The 26128-nt window shown below is 45.5% G+C and overlaps 2 protein-coding genes across 5 annotated transcripts; one reads left to right on the top strand and one right to left on the bottom strand.

The window, feature by feature from the left end:
* Positions 1 to 173: 173 nt before the first annotated feature.
* On the bottom strand, positions 174 to 13904 carry LOC147366425 (uncharacterized). Of its 3 annotated transcripts, none has more exons than XM_086316650.1 (4): positions 13693 to 13904; positions 12056 to 12122; positions 3724 to 3922; positions 174 to 819 (listed from the first exon to the last, which is right to left on the bottom strand). In XM_086316650.1, exons 1-4 carry the CDS (start codon positions 13902 to 13904, stop codon positions 653 to 655), a joined length of 645 nt encoding a protein of 214 aa, XP_086172776.1. In that variant the 3' UTR covers positions 174 to 652. The 3 variants fall into 3 exon arrangements, with proteins under 3 accessions (XP_086172776.1, XP_086172779.1, XP_086172777.1); XM_086316653.1 differs by lacking the exon at positions 174 to 819 and adding an exon at positions 12927 to 13134 and having other exon boundaries at positions 3739 to 3922; XM_086316651.1 differs by lacking the exons at positions 174 to 819; positions 3724 to 3922 and adding exons at positions 9366 to 9759; positions 12927 to 13134.
* SOD2 (superoxide dismutase 2) lies at positions 13901 to 24024 on the top strand. 2 transcript variants are annotated; one of them, XR_015132475.1, is made up of 5 exons: positions 13901 to 13988; positions 14349 to 14551; positions 19145 to 19261; positions 20974 to 21238; positions 23222 to 24024. XR_015132475.1 is itself a non-coding variant. In XM_086316640.1 (5 exons), exons 1-5 carry the CDS (start codon positions 13966 to 13968, stop codon positions 23365 to 23367), a joined length of 669 nt encoding a protein of 222 aa, XP_086172766.1. In that variant the 5' UTR covers positions 13901 to 13965; the 3' UTR covers positions 23368 to 24024. The 2 variants fall into 2 exon arrangements, 1 of the variants encoding a protein (XP_086172766.1); XM_086316640.1 differs by having other exon boundaries at positions 20974 to 21153.
* Positions 24025 to 26128: the final 2104 nt, after the last annotated feature.

Raw genomic sequence — 26128 nt, 5'->3', positions numbered from 1 at the left:
GTAATGATGTCAGTCATATTACCAAGGCGTGTTTTTCAGATTAATTTCAAACTAGCGAGTGCCTAGATGTGGCATGGGGTGACAATCATCCTAGGTTCTGTGTTCACTGAAATTTTATCAGTCAGTTGTATAAACGTATATTCATTATATAAGAATGTTAAAGGAGCTAAATATATCTCCCTTATTTACTATCATTACTTAAATTCTTACAAACATTTAGTGACTCAAGAGAATGTAACTGTCTTCCGAAAGTTACCTATTTAATATGCTTTTTTTTTTTTAAGATTTATTTGTTTCTTTTTGGCTGCACTGGGCCTTCGTTGCCGAGTGGGCTTCTCTCTAGCTTTGGTGAGCGGGGCCGCTCTTCCCTGTGATGCCTTCTCTGGTTTCGGAGCACCGGCTCTAGGGCAGAGGCTCAGTAGCTGTGGCTCACAGGCTTAGTTGCTCCAACTCATGTGGAACCTTCCTGGACCGGGGATCGAACCTGCGTCCCCTACATGGGAAGGCGAAGTCTCACCCACAGGACCACCAGAAAAGTTCCTTAACCGACATCTTCACATTTATTACAATTACCGGAATCCTTAGTATGTGTGTGCCAGTCACCTGTTAGATACTCATCTAGCCCATTTCCTCCTCTTCCTCATCACGGAAGTCAGCTTGGTTCTGCTTCTCTTACCGTCAGATGCAGCTGCAAGACTGAACTCCAGATAATGGTTTGTGGGCAGGGGATGTATGGCATTTCCAGGCTGGGCCGGTTAACACCTTTCTCATTCTCTTTCTCACCTGCCCACCAATGGACAGGAGGCTGGGGACACGACCCTGGAATATATACACGAACGCTGGAATATATAATGTCAACCCTGGGGAAGTGGGAGCTTGTCTGTCAGAGCAGCTACTCTTACTAATACTCTTCTAAAGGAATTGGTGAAAAGTTTGAAAACAACTCAGGAAGCCATTAAATATCTAGAAGAATCTAAGTTGTAATTTTGCATAAAGTGCAAGTCGCTCAGTCGTGTCCGACTCTTTGCAATTCCATGGACTGTAGCCTGCCTGGCTCTTCTGTCCATGGAATAATTCAGGCAAGAATACTGGAGTGGTTTGCCATTCCCTTCTCCAGGGGATCTTCCAGACCTAGTAATCAGAACCCAGATCTCCTGCATTGAAGGCAGATTCTTTACCATCTGAGCCACCATGCTGGGGCTGCTGCTGCTAAGTCGCTTCAGTCATGTCCGACTCTGTGTGATCCCATAGACTGCAGCACATGAGGCTCCGCTGTCCCTGGGATTCTCCAGGCAAGAACACTGGAGTGGGTTGCCATTTCCTTCTCCAATGCATGAAAGTGAAAAGTGAAAGTGAAATCACTGAGTCGTGTCCAACTCTCAGCGACCCCATGGACTGCAGCCCACCAGGTTCCTCCATCCACGGGATTTTCCAGGCAAGAGTACTGGAGTGGGGTGCCATTGCCTTCTCTGCTGAGCCACCATACTCCTTTTTGAATTCTAAGGTTATATTTGGGCTGGAGATGGATAGTCATTTTTTTTCCTTTTTTTATTGTGCAGCATGTGGAATCTTACTTCCCTGACCAGGGAATCCAACACATGTTTCCTGCATTGCAAGGTGGAGTCTTAACCACTAGACTGCTGGGGAAATCCCTGGGATGGATACTCTTAGGCAAAATGCTGGCATGAGCAAAGTTTCTTCTCTAAAATCCCCACCAAAATGATTCATGGGGAAAAATATCCAAATTAGTGCTGGAAATCTGGTGGTCACTCGAATATCCTCTGGAAACATGGGAGGATTTCTGGTCAGTGTAGCAGTACATTGAGTCCTGCTCAGTGTTTGAGTACTCAAAACACTGAGTAACAATGACTCATAGGCTGTGGTAATACAGTGACTCTCTTTTGTCCCCAGCTGTGTCATTACATTGGCCTGGGGGCTTGTTGTTTTCTTTCCCCTGGACCAAAATGCCAGCCCCGTTGCCATTTTTTTTTTTAAAACTTCTTACATAATAAAAAGTCATATAATCACTTTAAGTCAGAACACAGGCACAGTCTTTCTCTCCTTGATTGGAGTATAATTGCTTTCTAATGTTGTATTAGTTTCTGGTCTACAGTGAAGTGGATCACTGTATGTATACATACATCCCCTCCCTCGTGAACCTCCCTTCCACCCCCTCAATCCACGCCTAGATCATCCCAGAGCCTGAGCTAAGCTCCCTACGGTACACAGCAGCTTCCCATTAGCTACCTATTTTACACACAGTGGTGTATATATTGTCAGTCCTACTCTCCCAATCTGTCTCACCCTCCTCTTCCCTCTCTGTGTCCACATATCCATTCTCTACGTCTGTGTCTCTATTCCTGATCTGCAAATAACCTTATCCGTACCATCTTTCTAGATTCCATACATATACGTCACTGTACGCTATTTTGTTTTTCTCTTTCGGACTTACTTTCCTCTGTATGACAGACTCTAGGTACATCCACATCACTGCAAGTGATCCAATTTCATTCCTCTTTATAGCTGAGTAAAATTCCATTGTATATATATGTACCACATCTTTTTATCCATGCATCTGTCGATGGACATCTAGGTTGCTTCCATGTCCTGGCTATTGTAAATAGCGCTGCAGTGAACACTGGGGTACACGTGTCTTTTTGAATTACAGCTTTCTCGGTGTATATGCCCAGTAGTGGGATTGCTGAGTCATATCGTAGTTCTATTTTTAGTTTTTTAAAGGACGCTCCATATTGTACTCCATAGAGGTTGTGTCAATTTATATTCCCACCAAGAGTGCAGGAGGGTTCCCTTACACAGGCACATCTCTGGTTTAAGGTTGAAACTCTATTCTTTCAGCACAAACCTGTAGGAAGCTAGCAAGCCTGCAGTGGGAGAAAGGTGGGAAGCTGGTGGAGGTTAAGTTTCCAGCCTTGTTCTTGTGTTCCTCCTCTTCCAGTAAGCTCTTCGTGGCTTCTGACTTCTCCAGGGATTGAGCTGCAGGAGTGTGGAGGTTCTGGTACTGTTCGTGGTGGTGGGGTGGGAGATTCCTGCTGGTGGGGGCGAGGCTGCTACCTGACCACCACTGTCTTGCCTGGCAGATGTTTAAAGCAGACTCTTTTCTCTCCTGGTTTTGGAGACCATCCTATCGCTGAGGATTTCTCCCCTGGAATTCAGTCTGAAAACTGAGGGATGGCGTCGTGTTCCAGGGAAACGAGAAAAGAAACACAAATCTCTGTCTCGAACTTGAAAAGTTTAGGCTTGAACTTGCGAGGAAACTAGGCCAACGGAAAGCCCAATTTTAACAACATGGATATTATGTTCCAAAGACCAGAATCTTTAAACACAACTTCCAAAGTGTGATCACAGAGATAATGTGTTCTTCATTTAGCACTAAGAAGTGAATGTCTTCTTACTCCGTGTGATCTAAAAAGTTGGAGTCATGGGACTTCCCTGGTGATCCAGTGATTACGAATGTGCCTTGCAATGCAGCGGGACCTGGGTTCTATCTCTGGTTGGGGAACCAAGATCCCACATGCCTCGGAGCAACCAAACCCGCCTGCTGCAATTAGAGAGTCCGTGCCTTCAAACTAAAGATCCTGTATGATACAGCAAAGATTCCCCTTGCTACAACTAAAACCTAATGCAGCCAAATAAATAAATATGTAAAAAAAATGAAGCGGAAACTCCAGTCCTTTGGCCACCTGATGCGAAGAACTGACTCACCAGAAAAGACCATGATGCTGGGAAAGATTGAAGGCAGGAGAAGGGGACGACAGATGAGATGGTTGGATGGCATCACCAGCTCAATGGACATGAGTTTGAGCAGGCTCTGGGAGTTGGTGATGGACAGGGAGGCCTGGCGTGCTGCAGTCCATGGGGTCTCAAAGAGTTGGACACGACTGAGTGACTGAACTGAACTGAACTGAAAAAAATGAAAGTTGGAGACACACAGACATAAAAGAAAACCTATGGTTACTAAAGGACAAAGTTGGGAGGGGGGATAAATTAGGAGTTTGGGATTAACAGATATACATTACTATAAATGAAATAGAGAAACAACAAGGACCTACTGTATAGCACAAGGAACTATATTCAATATCTTGGACCCACCTATAATAGGAAAGAATTATATATATATATAACTGAAATATATATTACATATTATAAATATTATGTAATATATATAGTATATACAACATATATTGTTATATATTAACATATATAATATACAACATATATTATATAACATATATTATTTATATATTACTGAAATATATATTATATATATATTTTTTTTTTTCCCCACGGAGGGGAAAGACTCTCCCCGTCTTCCTGTGCTTCACGCCGATACATCGGAAGGAATCCCGTTGGTAACCCTTACTGTGTAACTGATGCCCATGAGCCCCCAGGCTGTGCTATGTGGAGTGCAGTAGGCTGGCTTCTGGACACACGTGTCCAACTGGTGGGATTAACCGCTTTTTGTTTGGAAAGACCTAGTGGGGGGTCCACCTCTAAAGGCACGCAACATAGCTAGGGTGATAGAACGTGCTGTGCTGACTCCTGCTAGACCACCAGAAGGTTTCTTTATTGATTTATTTTGGCTGTGCCTCGCAGCAGCAGGTTTCTTTTATTTATTTGTCCTTTAAAAAATATTACTTGGCTGTACCAGGTCTTTGGAGAAGGCAATGGCACCCCACTCCAGTACTCTTGCCTGGAAAATCCCACGGATGGAGGAGCCTGGTGGGCTGCAGTCCATGGGGTCGCTAAGAGTCGGACACGACTGAGCGACTTCCCTTTCACTTTTCACTTTCATGCATTGGAGAAGGAAATGGCAACCCACTCCAGTGTTCTTGCCTGGAGAATCCCAGGGACGGGGGAGCCTGGCGGGCTGCCGTCTATGGGGTTGCACAGAGTCGGACACGACTGAAGCGACTTAGCAGCAGCAGCAGCAGCAGCACCAGGTCTTAGTAGCATCACGCAGGATCTTCACTGTGGCATGTGAAATCTTTAGCGTGGCATGTGGTAACTAGTTCCCTGATCAGCAATTGAACCCAGGCCCCCTGTATTTGGGAGTGAAGGGTCTTAGCCACTGGACCACCAGGGCAGTCCCAGAATGTTTCTTTTAAAGCCGGCCTGCCCCTCCATGTGGGGGTGGCTCTGGCTTGGTGAAAACCACGGGTGGCCTTCCTTATAACTGGACAGGATACCGCTGCTATTGACTCCCTTTCCATTGACCCAGTAAGCGCTTGGCTGCAAAATCTGCGCACATCCTGGCACGTGAATTCTGAGCAGACTTGGTCTCTCACTCTTTAGTTCTCTTTGGCTGCTTCTGTCTGTGCTGTATTTGTTGTATCTGGTTGCAGTGCCCCCTACATACCTGACCCCAGGAAGGTTCCGGAAGAGGGGTGGATCAAGAGTGTAGGGTCGTGCAGGGTATGTCAGGGTGGAGTGTATGACCAGGCCACTCAAGATGGCTGTTCTCTGGCTCTCTGTCCATCCCCTGTGGGACCAAGGCCTGTTTCACATACACCAACTCACATGACTGACTTTCCTCTATACCTGCCCCAGGCCCCAGCTAGTGATTTTTCTTATCAAAGGGGTGGTGGGGGTGTGTGCAAGCTCCCTCTTTCATCAAACCACTGATGTCTCAAGAAAGGAAAAGAAACTCTGATTCACTGTCCTGTTTCCCAGTTTGCCCAATGCCTCAGTGTTTTGCTCACAGCTGCTCAAATCATACCTCCCAAAGGACATTAGTAATCTTTCACAACTGTGTTTACCCTTTAAACTGAGAAACTTGTGGGTGATGATGTTAGCATCTTTTTCTTTTTTTTGCAGGTACTGTTTTTCCCAGATAGTTGTCATCATTCAGCATAACTTTGTTCCAATGTATAGGTTTTCTCCAGTTATTTTTGTTTGTTTGTTTCTTAATAACAGTTACCAAGAACTTCTTTCATCTCTCTTAGAGGTTATTTGCCTTGCTACTAATTGTAAGCTCATCCAACCAAGCTTCAGGCCAGGACGGTATGGAGGCTGAGAAGACTTGAAAATGGAAGGGCTGGGGTAGCATCACGTGCAACGAGCAGACTGAGACATCTTTGGTTGTCACAGCTGTAGGTGGGTGAGGACTACCAGCTTCTGGTGGGTAGTGGCCGGGGAGGTAGGTAAACATCCTGCATACCCAGGACAGCCCCCCAGTAGGAGAGTTACCTGGTTTAAATCGTCAGCAGTGTGGAGGTTGAGATTGAAGCCCCAGCTGTCTGGGTTCCAGCCTTTGACCCCAGACTCTAGTCTCTGGGTAGCCTCAGGCCTTTGCTGTCACACCCCGAGAGCCGCTGATCTTCCGGGGTAACAGGCTCTGCAGGACTATGACCAAGCACCTGTGGGTGGGGACATGGCTGGTTCTACATCCCAGCTCCTGGCGGGCTTAGCACCACAGGGCGGTCCGTGCGGGGAGTAGAACGTGAAGGTTCAAGCACCCACTGAAATCCTTTCTCATCCACCCTCCAACCCCAGCTAATGGAGTCAGCTGCTACTCAAAGCACGAATATAAAGTCTCCGAGCCTGGACCAGAGGCAGGGAGGCTCCTGTTCTGGGCAGTGCGGCACTGGGGAGACAGAAGAGCTGTCTCTGGCTTTAACAGAGCGTTGGGGTTGACTCTTCTCCGTTCTGCTCACCCCTCACCCCTAGGAGTCTGAGAGCGAGGTGTGGGAAGGTTGGCCTCTTCTTAGGTCTGCCTCCTGGGCTCTTCGATGCCCCGTGTCCTCACATGGTCGCCCCTTGGCCTGTGTGTGTCCCTGGCCTTGCCCCCTTTTTATGAGGGGGGGTTAGTGCTTGCATTGTACCTTAATTACCTCTTAAAAGGCTCTGTCTCCATAAGTTTGTTTTCTTAGAGTCTGTGAGTCTGCTTCTAATTTTTGTCAATAAGTTCATTTGTCTTATTTTTTAAAATTCCACATATAAGTGGAATCATATGATATTTGTCTTTCCTCGTCTGACTTACTATGGTGCGGGGAGGGATAAATTAGGAGTTTGGGGTTAATATATACACACTACTGTATGTAAACTAAACAACAGGGCATACTGGATAGCACAGGGAACTCTACTCAATATTCCGTAATAAGCCACATGGAAAAAGGATCTGAAAAAGAATGGATAAATGTATAACTGAGTCACTTTACTGTACACCTGAAACTAATACAATACTGTAAATCGACTATCGTTGCTGTTGTTAGCTGCCAAGTCACATCCGACTCTTTGCGACCCCATGGATTGTAGCACACCAGGCTTCCCTGTCCTTCACTCTCTCCTGGAGTTTGCTCAAACTCATGTCCATTGAGTTGGTGATGCCATCTCAATCAACCATACTCCAAAATAAAATAAAAAGGAAATAAAAAGGGAAATAATTTAAATAAAAAGTAAAAGTGTCTGATACTAAAAAAAAAAAAAAAAAAAAAAAGCTCTGTCTCTGGATACAGTCACATTCTAAGGTACTGGGGGTCAGGACTTCAGCATATGAATCTGGGGGACAAATACAGTCCTTGACAACTGGATTAAGTGTTAAACTGGTCTGGGACAGGACTAAGATGTCTGCTCAGGGGGAACTGGAATGTTTAGGGTGAATGTGGAGCATAAGAGAGCTGCTGGTTTGTCCATCACTGAGAGGCTATTCTTCAAACTCCTTACAAGAGTAACTGATCAGCTGTCTTTCACAAACAGAGCATCTTATCCCAACACATAGCTGACTAGTTCCTGACACTAAATCAAAGGTTAAAGATCCCTCTAGGCTTATTGGACAGGATTTTATCCAGTTTCCCACCAAAGGGCCAGTGCACATGTAAGTGGGCCCTAGGATCGGGTGATGCAGACCAGGATGGAGAATATTCTGGGACACGCCTGAGACGGGACCCAGGGTCCATCCTTTCTTGTGGACCAAGTTCTGGAATGAACCTCCATTGTATATGAGGCCATGCCTCCTGCGTACCCCCTCTGGTTCTCCAGAGTGGACCTTTGGTGGGAGGGCGGCTCCTAACAAATGCTGGCCAGGAGACATAGCCAGCCTGAGCTCCTTCTGCATGGTCATTGCCCTCTGTGCTGCTGCTACTGCTGCTAAGTCGCTTCAGTTGTGTCCGACTCTGTGCGACCCCAGAGACGGCAGCCCATCAGGCTTCCCTGCCCCTGGGATTCTCCAGGCAAAAACACTGGAGTGAACTGCCATTTCCTTCTCCAATGCATGAAAGTAAAAAGTGAAAGTGAAGTCGCTCAGTCGTGTCCCACTCTTAGCAACCCCATGAACTGCAGCCCACCAGGCTCCTCTGTCCGTGGATTTTCCAGGCAAGAGTACTGGAGTGGGGTGCCACTGCCTTCTCCGATTGCCCTTTGTGGTCAGGGTCAACTCATTGTGAGTAGCTCTTGAGAGTTATTCTTAGAACTATGCCATGAATTCAGCCTCACTCCATGATAAATCCTGGGCTGTTAAGTGGAATTCTGCGGTGTAATGACTAACAAATCTCCCCACCGCTTACATGGAATGCATTGCCCCCCCTGTGTTTTACCTGTGTGGTGGTTAGTTTTAGGTGTTAACCTGGAGGATGTTTTGGATGAGATTAACAGTTAAGTTGGTAAATTTCTGGGTAAAGCAGATTGTCCTCTATAAGGTGTGTGGGCCTCATCCAATCAGTTGAAGGCCTAAGTAAAGCAAAGACTGACTTTCCTTAAGTGAGAGGGAATCCTCTATCAGATTGCCTTCACACTGGAACTGCACCACTGGCTTGCCTGGGTCTCAAGCCTGCCAGTTCACACTATAGGTTTTGGATCTCCAGCCTCCATAATCGCATGAGGCACTTCCTTATAATACATCTCTTTCTCTCTGCATTTACACATCTTAGTAGCCTTGTTTCTCTGGAGTACACACCAGGAGTGGTGATGATGGTGGATTGTTGATTCCCCTAAAGGGGCAGATGTTGCCTAGTTTTTACAGAGGGATCTTACGCAGGCATCACCTGGATTCTAAATATGGGACCACTTTTCTCTTCACCCTTCCCCCATTCTGTTCTGGTTTCCCAGGTTCATGGCTAGTGAGTCTAATTCCATAGACAAGGGTAGGAAAGTCAGCCAGGTGGGTCAGGGTCAAGGGAAGCTCCAGGAAGCTGGGTCTTCACTGAGACTAAGGAGCAAAGGTGATCGAAGGGGCAAATGAGAGGGGGCAAGGGAGAACGGAGGACCAGTTCAAGCTTCAGGTTCAAGAGCTAGGACCTGAATCATATGCAAGAGAAGAGGCTGGAGATCAATCAGGAGTCGAGAAGACAGGAATAAGCTGGGACCCAGCATAGGAGGGGCAAGTTTCAAACAGTGAACTACAAACAAAATAGGGTTGAGCTCAGTTTTACTGGGTGCAAGGAATGTGGCGGGCAGGGGGTGTGGTGGCTGTTTAAAGGCACAGTGATGTTAGGGTTAACAGGGAGAGCAGTACATTCAAAGCCGAGCTCTACTATCGACTGGCTCTGTGTGACCTTGGTCAAGTCACTTACTGTGTGTGTGTGTGCTAAGTGGCTTTAGTCGTGTCCGACTCTGTGCGACCCTATGGACTGTAGCCTGCCAGGTTCCTCTGTCCATGGGGATTCTCCAGGCACGATTACTGAAGTGGGTTGCCATGCCCTCCTCCAGGGGATCTTCCCAACCCAGGGATCGAACCTGGGTCTCCTGTATTGCAGGCAGAGTCTTTACTGCTGAGCCACCAGGGAAGCCGAAGTCACTTACTACCTTTGTGCAAAAGAGAAATAATAAGCCACTTTACAGAGATGCTGTGAATTAAGACAAGATGTGGAGCATCAGACCCAGCACCAGAACAGGGTCTGACAGTACCAGAACTGAGGATCTGCTCAATTACGTCAGTTCCTTTCTTCCTTTATGTTGGTTGCTCAGTTGTGTCCAACTCTTTGAGATCCCATGGACTATAGCCCACCAGGCTCCTCTGTCCAAGGGATTTCCCAGGCAAGAATACTGGAGTGGGTTGCCATTCCCTTCTCCAGGGGATCTTCCCAACCTAGGGATTGAACCCAGATCTCCTGCATTGCAGGTGGATTCTTTACCAGCTGAGCCACAAGGGAAGCCCAAGAATACTGGAGTGGGTAGCCAATCCCTTCTCTAGGGGATCTTCCCGACCCAGGAATCAAACTGGGGTCTCTGACTACCTGTCTCATTCAATAAAACACTTCTGCTCTGAGCCAACCTTCCCCTTTCCTTTCCAAGAGTTAATGCATTCTTAGAGGATGCAATTTAATTATAATCCGCCTGATGTTGTGGCATGGGCAGCTCACTTTGAAACCTTTGTTAATGATATTCTATCTTTCCCATCATTTTCTCTCTTTGTCTAGATCACTGGTTTCATTTTAGCAATTTAAGTACTACTCTTGGTCCTATTCCTAGAGAAGGAAATGGCAACCCACTCCCAGTATTCTTGCCTGGAGAATCCCAGGGACAGAGGAGCCTGGTGGGCTACAGTCCATGGGGTCGCAAAGAGTTGGACATGACTGAGTGACTAAACTACAGTAAAACAACAACAACTTGATCCTGTTAGCGATCTCATTTATGCAAAAGGAAAGCCGGTGGAGCAATTCTCACTGAGATTCCTGTCTGGGTAAAGTTTGTGGTACAAGGGGTGAAAAGGAAGAGTGAGAGAGAAAAAGGAGAGAATGTAGCTAAAGTCATTCCATAAATGGTCCGAGTTCATTACTAAGCATGTGAAAATATGTCTTGTAGAAGGATATGTGGCAGAGACTGTTAATTTCCAATCCGTTATTCATTTTCTCTGTTGTTAAGGAATTCCACATTTTTTAACACTGGGAATGGCCATAGCTAAATGAATGTTTCCCAGCCTCCTCTATAGTTAGGTACAGCTTTCTACCAAAATTCTGATTGGAATTTGTTGGGTGAATCTACCATGGAGAATCCTTGAAAGGAGATAGCTGGGGCCAACCTTTTGTCCCTCCCTCTTCATGGAGAGGGGGTGAGATAGCTGGTGTTCTACAAGCTATCATCATGAGGCAACTCTGAGGACAGAGGAACCTGGTTCCTTGAGGACTTCACAGCACTGTCATCCCAGCCCTGGACTACCCACTCCAGATCTCTTTTACAGGAGGGAATACACACTTCTGGGTTTGAGACACTGTGGCTGGATCTGTTTAATAACTGACTCCAAAGGATTTCATTTCAACCTACATTTTTCCTTCTTCAGCCAATATGTTGATCTAGACTCTGGTGGGTCTGAGATGCCTGTGAAGTAGTCTTGGGAAGTTTGTTGATGGGAAATCCACAATTATGGTGCCCTGATGTGGCAGATGACATCCTGAGCTGGCGGGAGGAATTTGGGACAGATTCCAGTCAACTGTAATCTAACTCCTTGAGACAGTTGAATGAGTACATCTTATAGTGGTGATTGCAGCCGTGAAATTAAAAGACACTTGTTCCTTGGAAGAAAAGCTATGACCAACCTAGATGGCATATTAAAAAGCAGAGACATTACTTTGCCAACAAAGGTCCGTCTAGTCAAAGCTATGGTTTTTCCAGTAGTCACGTGTGGATGTGAGAGCTGGACTATAAAGAAAACTGAGTGCTGAAGAATTGATACTTTTGAACTTCGGTGTTGGAGAAGACTCTTGAGAGTCCCTTGGACCGCAGGGAGATCCAACCAGTAATCCTAAAGGAAACCAATCCTGAAGATTCATTGGAAGGACTGATGCTGAAGCTGAAACTCCAATACTTTGGCCACCTGATGCGAAGAACTGACTCATTGGAAAAGACCCTGATACTGGGAAAGACTGAAGGTGGGAGAAGGGGATGACAGAGGATAAGATGGTTGGATGGCATCACCGACTGGATGGATATGAGCTTGAGCAAGCTCTGGGAGTTGGTGATGGACAGGGAGGCCTAGCATGCTGCAGTCCATGGGGTCACAAAGAGTTGGACAGGACTGAGCCACTGAACTGAACTGAACTGATAATGGTTAACTATAAAGGAAAAACAGGCCCGTTTACTGGATGTAAGACATTTTCATTACCTCCTGCAGCCCCCAAGCCCTGGTCTCAATCCTGGTCAATCTCGTAGTTGGGGTGTCTTCTGGAAGGCTGTAACCAATGGCAGATATGATGTTAGAGACACTAATCTCACTTCCCCACAACCCAGCCTTTGTTGCTTGCTCAAAAGAGCTTGTCCTGCTGAGGGGGTGGGGTGGGAATTCAATTTAAATATCAAAGCATCACTTGTACAAAAAAGAAGTACAGCGATTTGGCCTGACTGGGCTCAATCTCCTTCTAGTGATATTTTGTTCTCACTAGAACAAGCCTTTTTATTAGCGACTGACCTATCACTGAATTGTTATTTCATTCTTCCAAATGCTTTTATTCCAGTTCCCATAGCTAGTACCCTAAAAGCAGTTCTTAGTATCTCATGCTAGAATTTATACAACAGTTTTTTAACTAGCCTGCCCCTTAAATCAATGGCAGACTCCCTTGACTGGAAAACTACTTTAAATATGCCTCATGTCAGCTAAAATGCTTTTCAGTTTCCGGTTACCAATTACGTGTTTGAGTTTTAAGGACACTCATCACCTGGTTCCAACTTGAATTTCCTCCATCTGGTAGCATGCCCTTACATTCACCTTGACTGCCAGCAAGCCCTACCCTTTCTGTGAAGCCGGGCTCAGTGCTTCCCCTTTCGGTTCCCCTAGTCATCCTCGGCACAGAGGTGGGGTGGAAATTGTGAAGGGGGTGGAGGAAGGTAACTGAAACACTATTCAGCACCTATTATTTGTCTGTTTATTACTGTACTATTCTATTCAGGAAAGGCCCAACTCAGGCCAGTAACAGTGTAAAACTTTCTAATTTCTTCACAGAATTCAGGATTTTTTTTCCCAGTTGTTGAGAAAGTACCTGATATTTACAGTTCATTAGAAATAGGACGCCGCAGCAAAGACTCCTCTGTTGTACTTCTTTTATATTCTCCCGGCAAACACTCAAGACTTGACTGCTAAGGCCTGGTAATCAATGTGTGAACTTTGGATTCTAATCCTGATCTTTCACTTATTAACGGTGTGACCGGGGCAACCGGTTCATTAAGCGGGAATCAATGATGCCTATCCTAGGAGTGAAACAAAGATAAATGTATGTAAACTCTGCAGCGCAGTCCCTGGCACGTGGCGGGTGCACAGTAACACTATTATCAGGCCTGGCGGAGGTCCCAAGGTCGGTTCACTCGGAAAGAACGCTCACTCCGGGCAGTAGTTGGAGAGGGACCGGCCCTACACCGTCCCAGAGCCAGGGCCCGCTCTCCTGCGAGACCGCGTCGGCTCACGGCTGCGCTCCGATGCGGCTCCCAGAGACACTAGTCTTTCCTCTGTGCGAAGGGCCCGGGACCCCGAGGCTACCCCCCACCCCACCCCGGCTGCGTCCGGGAACGAGCAGGAACGCAGCCGCGGGCTTCCCGGCACGGCCCGCGGGGCCTGGGCCCCCCATCCGCGGGCCGCGCCAGGCGGTGCCTTCACGGGGGCGGAACGCAGAGCCGTACCATCTCTTTCGGGGGCTGGGGGGAGGGAAAACAGCGGCCCTCCCTTTGGCGACGCGCCCGGAGACGCGCAGTCGCAGTGGGGGCCCCGCGGCTCGCGCAGCCGCCGGGGAGACTGCCGGGCCTCTTTCTCACCTGCGCTGGGCCCGGAGCACGGGCGGGGCCGACCACAGCGCCGAGCACCCCATTTCCCCGGAGTTGGAAGCGGCGCGCGCAGCTGGGCGGGGCCGAGGCGAGCGCAGTGGGGCGGGGTCGCGGCGGGCGCAGGAGGGCGGGGCCGCGGGGCGCGCGGGAGGCGGGGCCGCGGCGGTGGTGTCCTTGCGGCGCAGCCCGGGACACAAGCGCATCGTCTCAGGTCAGCGCGGCGCTGCTACTCGAGCTCCGAGAGGCCCACGGGCGGCGTCCACCATGTTGTCGCGGGCGGCGTGCAGGTGAGGCTCCGGATAGCGGGCGCGGCGGCCGGTCGCGGCCCCGGCGGGGGCCTCGGTGGCTTGCCGCTGCTGCCCTCCACTGGCCCGCTCGCGCTGGCCCCGCGGGCTCCAGGACACCGGCCTGCGGGCAGGTGGTGGGCCGAGCGCGCCCAGGTGCCGCCGGATCCGCTGGACCGCAGCTTGAGTTTAAGGCTGGAGACTGGACGGCCGGCTGGCCGACGGTCCCAAGGGCCAGCCCCACCCCGCTCCTCCTCCTCCTCTCCGGCGCTCGGGTCCTCTCTCCGGGCTGCGGAGACGCGCTCGCGGGGGAAAGGTGGCTGCGTGCGGGGCCCAATCGCGCTGGGTGTGCTCTCTCTGCAGCACGAGCAGGAGACTGGTGCCGGCCCTGAGCGTGCTGGGCTCCCGGCAGAAGCACAGCCTCCCCGACCTGCCGTACGACTACGGCGCCCTGGAGCCGCACATCAACGCGCAGATCATGCAGCTGCACCACAGCAAGCACCACGCGGCCTACGTGAACAACCTCAACGTCGCCGAGGAGAAGTACCGGGAGGCGCTGGAGAAGGGTGGGTGCCGGGCGGCCGGGCTCTGGGAAGCGGGTGGCGGGGCGCTACGCTGCGAGGCGTGCCTGGTAAAGACCAGTGCCCCCCGGCGCCGCGCAGAACCAACGCGCGCGGTTGCGCGTGGACCTGGGGGCGGAATTCACAGGGACAGCAGCCGTTTCGTGGGGAACCCAGGCTTGCATTTGTTGGCCACTCTGTTTTCTTTTATATGCCACTCTTTTGAATTGAGTGAAAATATAGTACGGAGTTGTCTTTCTTTTTTTAGAGGAGCTCAGTTGACAAAACCCGTAGTGCGTGAACTTTATTCTGTGTTTTGAGTCTGGGGCCGTCTATGGGAGTACGATGTCTTAACGTTTCTATACAGAATAGTTTTTGCATTTTTGCGTGAGGGAAACCGTTGTTTCCAGGCTGTACGTGTGGCTGAAGCAACACAGTTAAAAGTGCATTTTTTTTCCTAAATGTTTTTTTCCCCCCATTTTATTTATTTGGAGTATAATTGCTTTACAATGTTGTGTTAGTTTCTGCTGTTCAAGGACATGAATCAGCTATGTTGTTGTTGTTAGTCGCACAGTCGTGTCCGACTCTTTGCGACACCATGGACTGTAGCTCCCCAGGCTCCTCTGTCCATGGGATTCTCCAGGCAAGAATACTGGAGTGGGTTGCCATTTCCTTCTCCATGAATCAGCTATGGGTATACACATATCCCCTCCTTCTTGAGCCTCCCCCACCCGCCCCCTCAGCCCACCCCTGTAGGTCATCACAGAGCACCCAGCTGAGCTCCTTGTGCAGTACAGGGAGCTTCCCACTAGCTAGCTATTTCAGATATGGTAGTGTATACTGAGCGACTTCACTTTCACTTTTCACTTTCATGCATTGGAGAAGGAAATGGCAACCCACTCCAGTGTTTTGCCTGGAGAATCCCAGGGATGGGGGAGCCTGGTGGGCTGCCGTTTATGGGGTCGCACAGAGTTGGACACGACTGAAGTGACTTAGCAGCAGCAGCAGCAGCACTGTATGTACCTCAGTGCTGCTCTCTCAATTCCTCCCCCGCTCCTTCCCACCGGTCCTGTCCACGAGTCCATTCCTTCTCTACATCTGCGTCTCTATTCTTGCCCTGCACATGGTTCATCAGCATCAGTTTTCTAGAGTTCCTATATCTGCGAGTTGAATTTCAGTCCTGAGAAATTGGTTGATTGTATTTTAGGCAGTGACTGCTTGTTGACTGGGGACATCTAGTGGGAAAAGGCAGCAGTTCAGTCTGGTCGTGTGTGAGATTATTAGGTAAACGAAAAGAAGAGGAAGTTACCACATTCTGGAAGATTTACTTGTGACCATCAGAGGGATGGTCTGAGGAAAGAAAAAGGTTCTGAGTACAGGAAGAGGTTCTACGATTTAGGGAAAAAACAACTTCGGGAAGAATGTGGTAATGGGGAGAGGCTGGGGTAAATCCCAGTTGTGAAACTTATTTCCTGCAAGACAACACATGACACCTATGAATGCCTCTTCAGTATTTTAAAAGCAGCTTAAATGCCAGTCCTTGTGCAATAGAAGCTTTGCTTGTTTAGTGAAAGCTTCTGGGAAAAAAGCTTTACTTTATCACAATATATTCTGTGTTCTCTCTATATATTCTAATATATTCTATAAGTATCTGTGGTACTTTTGTTTATTTAAACAATTATATTTTAAAAACCATTAAGAAGTTACATTTTCATGTTTGAAAATTTTGGAAAAAAGTGTAAGGAAAATAACATCATTAATTTTATCTCAGGTAAGTACCATAAATACTTTTCAAACAAACATATATATTTGACTTTTACTGTATTCAACAGAGGAAAAAACTACTGTGAAGCCAAAGAAAACGTTGAGCTTCAGGAAAATTCTTAAAAGCAGATATTAAGCCCCCCAAATTTCTATTAAAATTTAAAAATGCTTATGTAAACTTGAGGAGATTGTGATGAAACTAGTTCTCAGTAAGCAGGTTTCTTTTCCATTATAGTTACTGTTGGCAGTAAAAAGCAATATAAATTCTGTATTTATTTTTAGATTGATTCTCCAAAAAAAATTAGTAAGGGAAACACTGATCTGTCAGAAAATTATTTTGTAAACATAGTGACAAAAGTTGGTATCTTAAACAGAACTCTCAAAGATTATCTGTGTATTTAGATATCATTGGCCTTCTCCTTTCTGAATTGCTGGGGCTTCCCTGGTGGTGCAGAGGTTAAAGCATCTGCCTGCAATGTGGGAGACCTGGGTTCGATCCCTGGGTGGGGAAGATCCCCTGGAGAAGGAAATGGCAACACACTCCAGTATTCTTGCCTGGAGAATCCCACGGCTGGAGGAGCTTAGTGGGCTACAGTCCATGGGTCAAAAAGAGTCAGACACGACTGAGCGACTTCACTTCACTTTCTGAATTGCTAAAACCTGGAGGCTTTATTGTTTCAGACAGCGCCATTTCTTATGTGTGTTCTTAGCATGCACCCTAACAACAGAAATGACCAACCTAGACAGCATATTAAAAAGCAGAGACATTACTTTGTCAACAGAGGTCCGTCTAGTCAAGGCTATGGTTTTTCCAGTGGTCATGTATGGATGTGAGAGTTGGACTATAAAGAAAGCTGAGCACCGAAGAATTGATGCTTTTGAACTGTGGTGCTGGAGAAGATTCCTGAGAGTCCCTTGGACTGCAAGGAGATCCAACCAGTCCATCCTAAAGGAGATCAGTCCTGGGTATTCATTGGTAGGACTGATTTTGAAGCTGAAACTCCAGTACTTTGGCCACCTGCTGCAAAGAGCTGACTCATTGGAAAAGACCCTGATGCTGCAAAAGATTGAGGGCAGGAGGAGAAGGGGACAACAGAGGATGAGATGGTTGGATGGCATCACCGATTTGATGAACATGGGTTTGGGTGAACTTTGGGAGTTGGTGATGGAGGCCTGGTGTGCTGTGGTTCATGGGGTTGCAAAGAGTTGGACATGACTGAGTGAATGAACCAACAACAGAAATAGAAAACTTCTTCTGTTATGTAAGCTCCCCAAGGGCAGAGTTCTGCTTGGTTCTGTGTCCTTCACTTTGGGATCTTGGAGTCATAAGAACTTAATACTGAATAAGGAAATTCCCATCTTTCATAATAGTTTTGTTAGTCTGTACCTTCTTCAAGGCATAGAAAAAAATATCTTATTTTGCCTCCATGTTTGGCAAGGTCAAAAAAACAGCTCCAAATATGCCATTCTTTTTAAAGTACAGAGGTCAGAATTCTTTTTCTGTAGAAACTCCATTTAGTGTCATGAGTGCCTGCTATGTTGTAAGGCAATATGTTGAGCCTCAGAGACACAGCAGCACACAGAAGTCCATGTCTTCATTGGAGCTTTCCTTGCATGGAGAGACGTGAATAAGAAATGTGTAGTATGTCAGGGGCTGAAGTCCTATCGAGGAAAACAGATGACGGGAAGTGGTCTGGAGGCGGGTGGGCATTGCCCATTTCATATTGTGGTTAGAGAAGCCTTCTAATGTGGTTGATGCTTCAGTGGAGACTTGAGAGGGAAAGGGGGGGTAAACCCGGAGGCTGTCTCCAGGAAGAGTGTTCCAGCAAAGGCTGCAGTGGTCAGTGGAAGCCCTAAGCTGGCCGCATGCCAGGCCGGCTATCTAAGTGCCAGGAGGGGCCACTGTGGCCTGAGCTGGGCCAGCAGGGAGATGCAGAGGGCCGTATGACACGCATCCCTGTACCGATTGTAAGGACTTGGGGTTCACTCTGATAAGAGCAGCCTGTGGAGGGGTTTGACCCCAGGTGTGCCATGATCAGTCTGAGGTTTAGAGAAGCCCTCTGACCACTGTGTTGAGAATAGACCGTAGGGGTGGGTGTAGAAGCAGCAGACAGTGGGAGACATGGAGGCTGGAGGAAGGGATGAGGTTCTGGATGTTCTCTGGATGTTCTCTGGCTTTGCTGCTGGGTTGGATGTGGGGTGTGAGAGGAAAAGAATTACAAATCACCATGTCATCAAATATACCCTGAGCAAACAGCTGGTACTCACTGAGATGGGGGAGGCCTTTGGACGAACGCGTTTGGGGTTGAAGATCAGCGGTTCAGTTTTGAGTAAGTTGAGGTTTGGGTAGTATAACCATGTTCGTAGGTGGTTGTCTATCTAGAGAATGAGAGTTGAACGTTCTCCATATAGCCTGTGTATGCAACCATCTATTTTATAGCACTCCACTGTTTTCTGTCCTTGTTTTCTTTGTCAGGTCATTTACTGAAATCTTTTCTATCCGAGAAAACCGAGTTCTTTGAAGCCTAGGAGTGAATTTTTTACTAGCTTTGCCACTCTTGCTCACTAGCTGTTTGCTACATTATTGATTGAACTGAAAATCCACTGGGACACATAATTTGGGGACACTTTTTTTTTTTTTTGGTAAAATATTGAAATGGTGAAGTTTTGGGACTGCTTGTTCAGTCACTCAGTCGTATCCAGCTCTTTGCAGCCCCATGGATTGTAGCCCACCGGGCTCCTTTGTCAGTGGCATTCTCCAGGCAAGAACACTGGAGTGGGTTGCCATAAAGCGCAAGACTTTAAAGAAAATGTATTCGTATTTTAATCTTTCAGGTGATGTTACAGCTCAGATAGCTCTGCAGCCTGCGTTGAAGTTCAACGGTGGGGGCCATATCAATCACAGCATCTTCTGGACAAATCTGAGCCCTAACGGTGGTGGAGAACCCCAAGGTTGGTTTAAACTGGGGCAACCTTGGCTTCATTTTGTGCATAGTAGGAATGACTTGATTTTCTTAAGTTACCTTCATTCTCCCTGAGGTATCATGATGGCATCTTTCTCATAGCAGAGGGTACGACAGAGCTGTAACTTTCAGAGGGGCACGTGCGAGAGTGCAGAATACATCCAGGGAATTATGCACACACGCACACACACAATACCACATACGGTGTCATCTCCTGGTCGAAATGCACTGTGCATCAGGGGAAGACTGAGTTTTTAGGAAAGATGAATTTTCATTTACTTGCTCTAGGCCCTGGGATAAGATATTAACCATTCCATATCTTACTTTTCTTCATCTGTATGGTATGGGGATAATTATAGGGTTGTTTTAAAAATTAGGCCATTATAGAATAGTGCCCTTTGCTATTATTTTACTACTCTTTCTAACTGATAAAAAAGTAAACTGTCCCAGAAAAATAGGTTTTCCAGGACAGCTGCAGGTAACAAGGGAGTCCAGAGCCAGTGGACTTGTTCGCTCTGCTTGTTCACTTGACTTCCTGTTTGGTGCGTGGAGTCCCGTAACTTTATCCTTCCCATCCCAGGGAAGGTATGGGCCATAAACAGAGCTCTCCACCTTTGTCTCTGGTCTTCTGGCATCTACCTTAAGTTTCTGAGGCATTTTTAATCATATTCTAGAAGGCACCTTATGCACTTGAAATAAGCAATTTCATTTGGAAGTAAGGATGATTGGAGGAGTAAGTATGGGGAGCTGGAGAATTTATTTTTTCTGAGGTAGATCTTTGGACCATGACTTAATACTTTTGAGGTATTGAGAGTTACCAGAATATCAGATACACCTATGTTCAGCCAACAGGTTTTGGCACTCTGCCATTTTTGTGTTATCCGTGCCCCTTTATCTCACCACTTGTGCTTATAATAGATGATTACTTTAAAAATTAAAAAGAAGTTGAATATTTATTTTTTGGCTCTGCCAGGTCTTAGCTATGGCAGGTGGGATCTAATTCCCTGCCAGGCAGCAAACCTTGGCCTTGGGGCATTGGGAGCACAGAGTCTTAGCCACCGGACCACCTGGGAAGCCCCTAGATGATTACTTTTAGACCATTAAAATAAGAGAAGGAATATCTTGGGCGTAGTTGATTTAGTTGATGTGCTCAGTCTAGGACTGTATTCTGTATTGCTACAGAATAAAAAGGGTGATGACCCGTGGAGTGCACCCTTAGTTCACTTTAAGAGGCAACATCACTCTTTTTAAAATGATGTAGTAATTAAGGTAGGAAAGATCTGGGCTGCCTTGGAGAAGAAGCAAATCTCAGCCATAACATTTTATTCCCAAATTGCGACAGAGTAGGTAGGGTAGGATTCAAAGTAAAATCTTCTGTTGAGGGGGAAAAAGAAAGTGAATGGAAAATACTATTTCTTTCCTTGTGGAAATAGCACTGTGAATGAAAAAAATCCCTCTAACGTGTTTCAGTAACACACACGTGAATAAAAATCATGAAACCCGACGACTGTCATGTCGGGGCAGGAATGACTGTGTTTTGTAGGCTCGCTGGGTTACGGAGTGCTTTCTGTGTTGCCTGGTGTCTTGGGCCGTATGACAATAATACTTGATATATGTGCTAAAATGATTTATTGTAATTGTTGTAATCTCTTCATTCATGGGTGGGTTTTGTAACCTTTTTTTGGTTTCTGTTTTTAATAGGGGAATTGCTGGAAGCCATCAAACGTGACTTTGGTTCCTTTGCCAAATTTAAGGAAAAGTTGACTGCTGTATCTGTTGGTGTCCAAGGCTCCGGTTGGGGTTGGCTCGGCTTCAATAAGGAGCAGGGATGCTTACAGATTGCTGCTTGTTCTAACCAGGATCCCCTGCAAGGAACAACAGGTTAGAATTCTTTATTCTGATAAGGAGCAGGGACGCTTACAGATTGCTGCTTGTTCTAACCAGGATCCCCTGCAAGGAACAACAGGTTAGAATTCTTTATTCTGGAGAGATGGTTCGTTATAAAGCATTTATCATGAACTGGAGACTAACAGCGTTTAAACCTTCCTGAATATGTTTTGAGCAGATCTTAGGAGCCGATACCCAGAGTCTTGTGTGAGCAAAAATGCTTTCCAGGTCCTTGATATTTTATAAAATTAGCACATGTAATTTTACAGATATGTTAACAAAAAAGATTTTAAACATAAGCTCTGCTTCATTTGATAGAGCATTCATATCAGGCTACAGAATAATTATATGCACTAGAATAAAAACCTAAGATTAGATAAATAGCATGAAGGAGGAAAAGAGACACAGGCTCGGTCTGACTTCAAACCTTGGACTCTCATCCCCTCTGCTGAGCACCTGTGGCTAAATTGGGACCAGAGCTCAGGTTTCCAGAGTCTGCCTTGCAGAGGGCTTTGGCTCAGGAAGAGGCTGGGCTTCAAAGCTGAAGGCTGGGCTCATGAATTCCTTTTTCATGTTGAGCCAGATGGAAGTAGTAGCTCTTTAGGGAGTAGTCCTAACGATCCAGCGGTCAGCTGAAACTCTGATGAAAGGTGATCGCATCGGTTAGCAGTGGGTCTCAGCCATATTTTCTGCCTCTGCACATGTCAGGAGACCTCCTTACATGACCCACTGCCCCGGATCTGTCCAGATTTAGTCAGAATCTAAGCTGCTCTTTTGGGAGCCACAGAATTGGGAAAAGCAAAGATTTGTGAGCCCTGAGTGCTCTGGAGTCAGGTACCTGACCCGGAAGGCTGTGATTGGTGAATCCTAGCGACACCGCCTTCTCCCCGCTTGAAGAAAGCCAATAGGAATAAAGATAAATGAAAGTCATGGCAGTTTATTTATGGGAAAAGTCATGTATGAATTTTGCTGCCTTAATTATAAATGATTAGTGGCACACCTCACGATGGATTTAGACACATTTGTTGATGACTCTTTTCTTAGAGGAGTGCTTACAGTTGGAGAGGTTTCCTTTTTTTTTTGGCTGTACAGCGTGGTCTGTGGGATTTTAGTTCCCTGACCAGGAATCAAACCCATGCCCCCTGCATTGGAAGTGTGGATTCTTAACCACTGGACCTCCAGGGAAGTCCCTAGAGAGGTTTCTTAAATGAATGTTTTGTAGCTTTAACTAATTCTTCATTTAAATTACTTAATTCCTGAAATGTGCATCTTTTCCTTAAGTCTTACTCAGTTTTCGTTGTTAACTTATTCTTATATTAATGTCTCATATAAACCTTGTGCTTTATTTTATTGAAATATAGTTGGTTTACAATGTTGTGTTAATTTCTGTTGTACCGAAAAGTGACTCACTTTTATTAATTATACATCATAAATGCTTTGTGCTCTCTGTGACTAACCTTAGTCCAGGGGAGCAGAGCAGGTTTTTCATAGCCCCCCACAAATGCACACCACCTTTGGAAGGTACTCAGGCACGCTGGAGACCTGGGTTTGATCCCTGGGTCAGGAAGATCCTCTGGAGAGGGCATGGCAACCCACTCCAGTAATCTTGCTGGGCGAATCCCCATGGACAAAGGAGCCTGGTGGGCTGCAGTCCATGGGGTCCCAAAGAGTCAGACACAATTGAGTGACTTAGCATACACATAGCCACCCCTGCAAATGAATCACACCCTTTTTGAGACCCCTAGTAAGGACCACTGAGAATTGGCTCTTGGATAAATCTGTTGATTTTAAGAACACCTGTTAAATACTGTGGTTTAGTTGATTTTTCCCAAGTCTATTTCAATTATTTTTCCTATTTATCACATTTTCTTCTTCCAAAGAGTAAAGTTTAAAATCGTTTAGGATCTTTATTCTTATGCAGATTTCCTATATATATCATATATAAGAAACTGAAAAGTGGACGAGAATGTGGTAAAGGGTAATTTTGTGTGCATAGGACAGTTAAAGTGAGAAGATGCAGTGTTTTAGATTGAATCTCGTGGTTTTTGTTTCATTTCAACAGGTCTTATCCCCCTGCTGGGGATTGACGTGTGGGAGCATGCTTATTACCTTCAGTATAAAAATGTCAGGCCCGATTATCTGAAGGCCATTTGGAATGTGATCAACTGGGAGAATGTAACTGCACGATACACGGCTTGCAGCAAGTAAACCGTCAGCCTTACACTGAGTACACCAAGCTCTTTCTGACTATTTTTGTAGTAGTGCAGAGAACCAGATAAACCAGTACGCTGCTCTGTTGTAGTGTTTCTGAGTGTGGCTTGTTCAAAAATTTGATAAAAATAATCCACTGCTATGGATAATCTCTTTTAAAAGTTTGTTATTGGGCAACTGTTTGAAAACGTTAAGTGCTTTGTATGATTTAGCCTTTTGATTGAACATTTTCTTCGGAGAGCTAAACTAGCTAGGAGGTGGTAGTTGTCATCATAAAACCATCAAAAAAAACTTCATCCCCATGAAGCCTTTCTAATCCTGTTCAATCACAGTTACAGAAAATCTAATCTTTTTTGCCCCAGTTGCTTAATAATAGAATATTAAATTTATTTCCCAAGGAAAATGCTCAGTTTTCTATTGAAAATTGCTCTGTTGGTAATCTTCTGTCCAGTATTGTTTCTGATAGTCACCACCCCGTGGTCTTTAATTATTTTCTGATCACATGTTACATAGGGTTAACACTAACCATTTTGTCATTAAAAATATATATGACTTGATTGCTGAGAATTGCTTTATTATGAGAAGGAAATAGTAGCGCCTCTGAATTTTTCTGTAGCAAGAAAAATAAAGACTTTTGTGAAATTTTGTCTTGAAGCATAGCAATGTGTGTTGTCTAAGCACTCAAAGGGGACAAATTACAGCCTGGTTAATAAAATCCACAATAGGGCTGTGGTCACAGATCCTCTGGCTGGGCAATTACCCCTCTTCTTCCGGGTCTGTTCACGCCGCCTTCCTCTCGAGAGAACCAGGCTGGCTCAGGTCCTGCCTCCCAAGTGATGAAAGACACGTTGGTTTCTGGATGCAGTCAGACGCACGCCCCGCTCTGGAACATTTATTTGCAAAGACTTGTTTTTCAGTAATTTCTTCCATTTTGAGGATTTTTTTTTTGCTTTCTTTTAGAAAAGGTACAATCAATACAGAAGCTTTATATTGCTTTATTGGTTTTTCCAGTAAAAGGAAGACTACCCCTAATTCAGTGACACCGCACATGGCGTTCCTGCTTAGTTTTTTCGACTGGAGCTGTTCAGAGCAGCAGGGTCCTTTCTGTATTTGGCTTCAGGTGTTCCCTGTCCATCAGATCCCTCCTCATCGTTAATGGCTGTATAATGCTTTATCAGTTGGACACTTCCTAATAAATTTTACAGTCCGATTACTGAAGGTTTCATTTATTTCTAATTGTTATTACAAATAATGCCATTATTTGTGGCAGTCCACATAGCTTTTACCTTTCTATGGGAATATTTTCTCTCTTTTCTTTTCTTAAACTATTTAGTAACAGGGTGTTTTCTCAAATTTGCTTTTTCATGTTTTTTCAAATTTATTTTTTCATTTAAAAAGTTTCCCCCAACTCTATTATCTGTGGGTTGTTTTTTTTTTTTTTTCATAGAAAAATGGAGTGACTTAGCAGTTTCAATATTGAAGACTGAAGTTTTTTAAAAAATTTAAATTCAAGGCACTTTTCTTTTAGAGTTCAATTAGAAAAGCAGTCCTTCTGAATTGTCAACAGCATTTATGAGACTAGTGTTAACTGTGTGTGTGTGTATGGATTGAAAATGACTCAGAGACTATGATCGCCATCCAAAGTGGCTTTCATGGAGCACAGCTAAGAGCTGAGTGACTGCTGCTAACATATATCTTATATATACATATATGTGCCTGTATATATAAAGGCAGTTGTGTGACCACTTGTTACATGTATCCTGTATACAGATATACATGCCTATATATATAAACAAGGCAGTGAACTCTGTAAACAGACTATTGAGGAAATAGGACCTTTTTGAAAGATGGGCTTTTGACTACAAGTGGTCTTCTAGATCATGAACTATCTAAGATAATGCACAGACTACAGACATATCAAGCTGTTGGACTCGTACTAAGCTTTATGACTCACAAAACATTCAATGTTGAAACTTCTATGGGGCTCTATTTTTGCTTTGATTAAGTGACAACAAGAGAAAGCATACTGTCCTCCACTAAAGTTTTGGATTTTAAGAGACTTAAGATGACATATGCAATATAGATTTTAATCATCCAGCAGAAAATAAGATTCTAAGATTCGGTTTAGCCCTGTTTTTCATAGTAGAAAAGAAACAGAAAAAGTAAAAACAGCATTTCTTCTGGAAAGGGCAAGGGCAACTCTTCCTGTTCACCCAGGAAGAGTTTTGTGACCGAAGCAGCAGAGCCTGCTCTAGTCTCAGACAAGCTGCAGAAACCTTACTTAGAATGGGCGGTGCCTCAGGGGAGCAGGACGAAGTACGAAGGGTGTTTGTGAAACAGAATTGTTGTGTAATAATGAAACTTTGATACTGAGAAATTACAGCTTCACTGCAAATCTCAGATTCATGATTCTAAAATGAGATTTGAGTTTCTGTTGAGTGCCTTGAAAAAGCAACATCGAAATCATAAAATTTAAGACTGATGTATGCTCAGTCACATCTTAAAACGAGGCAGAAGTACGAATTTTGTTTCTTGTTTTAATCGCAGAGGAACTACTCTTTGGGAAAGCTGTGAGGTAGCTGTTTTATAAATGACATCTCTCATTTTCAGTCACGCTCTCACAATCCCATCAAGCTGACATTCTGTGTTGTAAGGTACACGTGGTACCTACTAAATATCCTGTAAGGTCCTGCAAAGTTTTCATTTAATTATTCATTAAAGGAGCATTTATTTTCATATTGTAAGTGTGAAGTTTTTT

The sequence above is a fragment of the Bos grunniens genome, chromosome 9 (assembly GCF_055505025.1).
Source record: "Bos grunniens cultivar Pamir isolate PY7600 chromosome 9, Bosgru_T2T1.0, whole genome shotgun sequence".
Taxonomy (NCBI): domain Eukaryota; kingdom Metazoa; phylum Chordata; class Mammalia; order Artiodactyla; family Bovidae; genus Bos; species Bos grunniens.
This window is presented reverse-complemented; position numbering and strand designations above follow the sequence as displayed.

Bases quoted from the DNA above. Each gene is read 5' to 3' on its own strand.
- LOC147366425 (XM_086316650.1), bottom strand. From the start codon at position 13,904: ATGCGCTTGTGTCCCGGGCTGCGCCGCAAGGACACCACCGCCGCGGCC. The intron at 12,123-13,692 runs GTGAGAAAGAGG...CATTGGTTACAG, and splicing joins GTGCTCCGGGCCCAGCGCAG to CCTTCCAGAAGACACCCCAA. The intron at 820-3,723 runs GTGAGTCAGTTC...TATATATTCCAG, and splicing joins CAGCATCATGGTCTTTTCTG to GGTCGTGTCCCCAGCCTCCT.
- SOD2 (XM_086316640.1), top strand. From the start codon at position 13,966: ATGTTGTCGCGGGCGGCGTGCAG. The intron at 19,262-20,973 runs GTTGGTTTAAAC...TGTTTTTAATAG, and splicing joins CGGTGGTGGAGAACCCCAAG to GGGAATTGCTGGAAGCCATC. The intron at 21,154-23,221 runs GTTAGAATTCTT...TCATTTCAACAG, and splicing joins TCCCCTGCAAGGAACAACAG to GTCTTATCCCCCTGCTGGGG.